General features: G+C 52.3%; 1 protein-coding gene across 1 annotated transcript; it reads right to left on the bottom strand.

Moving 5' to 3' along the window:
* Positions 1-2145: 2145 nt before the first annotated feature.
* Positions 2146-2913, bottom strand: RNF186 (ring finger protein 186). The gene has a single exon (XM_008592911.1). It carries the CDS (start codon positions 2911-2913, stop codon positions 2146-2148), a length of 768 nt encoding a protein of 255 aa, XP_008591133.1.
* Positions 2914-5024: the final 2111 nt, after the last annotated feature.

Raw genomic sequence — 5024 nt, forward strand, 5'->3', positions numbered from 1 at the left:
GCTTGATGAGGCAGAAAGAGCCCTGGGTTCATTCCCCAGGGAGCTCTGGTATTGACTGGCTGTGCAACCTTAGGCAGGTGAATTCACCTCTCTGATCCTCAGTCTTCTCCTCTGTAAGAGAGGGGTAATAATGTTCTCGACTTCATAAGGTTGTTATGAAGAGTCAAGTAGACAATGCATATAAAGCAGTCAGTGCAATGCTTGGCGTGTATTGAATAAACATGCACCCACCATTATTATGGTAGAAAAGGTGCTATCATTAGCAACTGAAACCTTGGTGGAGGTTTTCTTCTTAGTGAAGTGTCCAAGAACTAGGTAAAATGGGAGTGGAGGAGTGAGTGGGGAGAGAATGTTCTTTCCCTGTCCTATGGGCAGCCATCCCAAACTGCACATGCCTGAGGCCAGCTCAGGAAATGCTGGCCATCCTCTTCATCTACTGAGCCTTGGGAGACAGGGTGTTCTTTGGGCCCTCTTGGCCTAGCTCAAAAGCATGGGTGCATGCACACCTACACCAGTGGCGTGGCTGTCAGAGTTGCTCTGGAAATACCTTCTAAGAAAAACAGAAGGCATCCAGATTTTAAGACCAGCTAGTTACATACGCATATTTTAATTTCTCTCTGTATGGGTCTACATGGGATATGAACCATATCTATTGTTCTGGGGCCCAGCAGCTCTTGGGACTTCAGGGGTTTTTAGAAATAATTTAGTCCAACTAGCTCATTCGGGGGAAAATGAAGCCCAGAGTGGCAAAAGACCTTGCTCCACAACACACAGCCATGGATCTGGGGTTAACCTCCCATGCTCCAGTGGCAGAGTTTTCTCATCCCTCCCTGACAAAAGGCACAGTGTAACTAGTGTAACTGTCATCACACCAGGAGGAAAGGGGGCAGAACAGGGAAGGACAATGGATCGTGCCTGGTGAGTCCCTCTGAGGTTTCAAGTTTATTTCTCTAGTATGGGGCCTTTGGAAGGAAATAATGAGCCATTTTCTACCCTCCACGCCCCTGCACTCCCTCAGAGATTCCTGGGAGAGCCCTGACCCTCACAACCATGGAAAGTCATACCCTCTGGCAGATGCCTCCCTTACATTAAGAAGCAAAAATGGTCAAGAGAAGACCCAAAAGACTTTCAGATGATTGTGGCTCTCAGAATGAGGTGGGAAGGGTGGGGTTATTGATGAGGACTGTTGCATTTATGGGGCCTTTTATCTTTATGACAAAAGCTCACATGGAACTTGAGATGCAATAACATGGAAAGCCACGTCCACAGAGATCCAGTTCCACGGTGTGGACTGTGTATCACACGGGCAGCTGTACCTGCTGTGTGTGGGGGGCAGTCCTCATAACCCCAAGATTTTCTGTTAAGTCAGGCCCTGATGGCACACAGCTGGGAAATCCTGGTGGGCATGCTGGGCACGATTCCCACCCCAGTCTACCCCTCTCCTACTCTGCCAGCTAAATGTGTGACTCCCCCTGCAGCATCAGAAGTACCATCTGTCCGCACGGGCTCTCTCCCTCCAACCCTGCAGTCAACTCCATGGGAGACCCAAACCACCAGGACCTTTGGTGTGCTGGGGACGGGCATGAGATGGGCAGCACTGGAGAAAGCACAGGAGGATTTCCCGTGGGCTCCAACTTCTCAGGAGAGAAAATGTGTAACAGCCAGACGTGTGAACAAACTGCCCCAAACACAAAAAACCAAAATAAACCAAAAACAAACCAAACAAAACACAAAAAACAAACCAAACTAGCTAACTAAATTGCCAAAAAAAAAAGGAGCTCTGGTTCTATTTGTTCTGCAACAGGGTCAATATTGTAATTGTTGAAGTTACATACAGAAAACCAGGAGCACTGGAATGAGAGGAGCAGGAGGCCCCTCTTGTCACATTCAAGTAGTTTGTGCCTCCTCCCTGCCCCATTCCCCGAATAGTTTATCTGTACTATGCCAATGGCTGGCATAAGCTTATTGTCCAGTCATGTAGTCCTTGACCCATGATGGTCATTCTGGCTTTGGCTTGAGCGTGCAGCTGGCATGTAATCTCCCCATGGAGCCAGTCTTGGGTTCAGAGCCGCTTACCCCATTCATTGTGAAAGTCACGGAATCCAAGAGGCAGAGGGCTGCAGGGGCTCCCTGGGCAGAGGGCACTCAGGCAATGGAAGAGATCTGGCTGGGTTTCTGCTCTCTGCAGAAGAGAGTCCTGGACCAGGACTGGCAGCTGCCCTGGCTGCTGGGGTGGCAGCAGAAGAGGATGGACATCAGCAGGGCCAGGGCGAGGATGAAGGAGAGCACCCACCTGATGACACCCGGGTAGATGAAGGGCAGGATGAGGACAATGAGCAAGACCAGCAGGAACAGGTGTGCGGCCAGGCGCCGGGCTGCCACGCGGTTGGCACTCACCGTGTCCTGCCCATTCTCTCCTGCCAAGTTGGGGTACACTGTGGCTGAGGCGGCAGGATCCACCAACCCCTGAGGACAGAGCTGCACCTCCGGGCGTGGCTGGGCCAGCCGCCCCACTACCACCTCCTGGTCCCGCAGGCTGCAGATGAGACCCCCGGGGACAGCGGTGACCATGCGGCACAACGGGCAGGTGATGGACCAGATGTCGTCTTGCACACATAGCAGGAGCTTCAGGCAGACTGTGCAGAAGGCGTGCTGGCAGCCCAGCAGCTTGGGCCACCGGGCACAGGTGTAGCACTCCCGACACACCAGGCACTCCAGGTCGCCCTCCACAGAGCCATGATTGTTCCCAGGGGGGTCCACTGTGGTGGTGGCGGTGGCTCCTGTAGACATGGGCTGGGGCAGCTGTGGACCCTGATCACCGGCCATTCTGGGCACGGGAACCTGTGGCACGCGGCTGCTCAGCGCCTGGACATTGACAGGGACTTGGATGGAGGCTGACCCTGTGCTGGACATTTCGAGCCTCCTTTTCACTCTTGCCAGGTGCGTTGACAATAGCTGTCTGGCACTACTTTCTCCCAGGGCTGCCCAGCTTGTTTCTTGGCTTATATTGTCCCTACAGTTATTATTATTTATTTTCTTGAAACCTAGGGTTAATCAGTAACTTGCGGGCTTAGAGACTTTGAATTGCCTGATAAAAGAGCCAAAGGGGGCAGGGCCTGGAATCAGGACTTTCCTGCTGGGGCCAGGTGCCTGGTAAGTGCCCACAGAACCATGGCTCATGAGTCTGTGGGATGCATCAGAATCTCTCCCACTCTGGCCCAGCCCTTTTAAAATGCAGATTTCGGGCCAAGCCCGTGGCGCACTCGGGAGAGTGCGGCACTGGGAGCGCAGCGATGCTCCTGCCGCGGGTTCGGATCCTATATAGGAATGGCCGGTGCGCTCACTGGCTGAGCACGGTGTGGGCGACACCACACCAAGGGTTGCGGTCCCCTTACCGGTCACGAAAACGACAAAAAATAAATAAATAAATAAAATAAAATAAAATAAAATGCAGATTTCTATGTCCCAAATCCAGAGACTGAGATTCAACAGGTCTGGATGGAATCTGAAATCCGCACAGTTAACAAACATCGTCCTGATTCTGATATAGGTAGACTGGGGGACCCCACTTTGAGAAACGCCACCACAGATGGGTCTTAGATCCATCTCTTGGATGTCAGCATCAGTGGGAAAAAGTTTGCTTGTACTTTGAGCACATTTGCAAGCAGATGGCCTTCTGAAGAAGACAGAGTGATGAGAAATTTCTTCTGAGTGGAAGAGGAGAAAGCCCAGCTAAACACAGAAAAACAAAAACAAAAACAGCCCACAGGTAAGTAGTACCTGCTGCTGTGCTCAGTTCCATACTGATTGATGAGCATCTCATCGGTGCCCCGCTCTGCACTTCCCGTGCCTAACAATAGGTGCCGTTTGTTGTGTGTTAGGCATGCTGTGTACCCAGTGGTAATAAGGACAGCTGCCATTTATTTGGGCCTACTCTGAGCCAAGCCCCGTGCCAGGGATTTCCTGGAATCTTGGTCCAGTCCTGTAAAGAAGCCCTGGAAGCAAGGATGGGGTGTGATCAGGGCAGGCTGGCCTGCTGCCTGCCAAGCAGCCTTCCACAGGGACAGGACCTTGTAAAATCTACCAGTGTCCAAAGTCGGGTTCCCAGTCTCATGAACTTCAAGCTCATCAGCTTGTGTGGGCACAATCAGCCTTTAGGCAGCTGGCACAAGCTGCCAGGAATCCTGTGGAACTGGCAGCACCAACAGGATGGCAGGGAAGCAAATGTGACCCTCTTACCTTTCCCTGAATGTCACAAGGGTGGGGTGGCATATCCATGTCCCCCCACCAAAAATATCACATCCAGTCCCCCCTGAATCCAGAGGGACATGCTGAGGGGTCCTCAGCTGCTCACTCCGCCTGTCGAGGGCCACGCAGAGTCCAGCTTTCCTGATTTGGCTCTTCCCCTTGATGTCAGAGGTAGGGTCCTGGGGACCCAATAGTCAGCCTCAACTCACTCTGTCCTCTTATCAGGTTCTTGACTGCACCACAGGAGAGAATTCAAGGGCAGAGTCACAGTNCAGAAAAACAAAAACAAAAACAGCCCACAGGTAAGTAGTACCTGCTGCTGTGCTCAGTTCCGTACTGATTGACGAGCATCTCATCGGTGCCCCGCTCTGCACTTCCCGTGCCTAACAATAGGTGCCGTTTGTTGTGTGCTAGGCATGCTGTGTACCCAGTGGTAATAAGGACAGCTGCCATTTATTTGGGCCTACTCTGAGCCAAGCCCCGTGCCAGGGATTTCCTGGAATCTTGGTCCAGTCATGCAAAGAAGTCCTGGAAGCAAGGATGGGGTGTGATCAGAGCAGGCTGGCCTGCTGCCTGCCAAGCAGCCTTCCACAGGGACAGGACCTTGTAAAATCCACCAGTGTCCAAGGTCGGGTTCCCAGTCTCATGAACTTCAAGCTCATCAGCTCGTGTGGGCACAATCAGCCTCTAGGCAGCTGGCACAAGCTGCCAGGAATCCTGTGGAACTGGCAGCACCAACAGGATGGCAGGGAAGCAAATGTGACCCTCTTACCTTT

This window comes from Galeopterus variegatus, unplaced genomic scaffold (assembly GCF_000696425.1).
Source record: "Galeopterus variegatus unplaced genomic scaffold, G_variegatus-3.0.2 Scaffold8456, whole genome shotgun sequence".
Classification (NCBI taxonomy): Eukaryota; Metazoa; Chordata; class Mammalia; order Dermoptera; family Cynocephalidae; genus Galeopterus; species Galeopterus variegatus.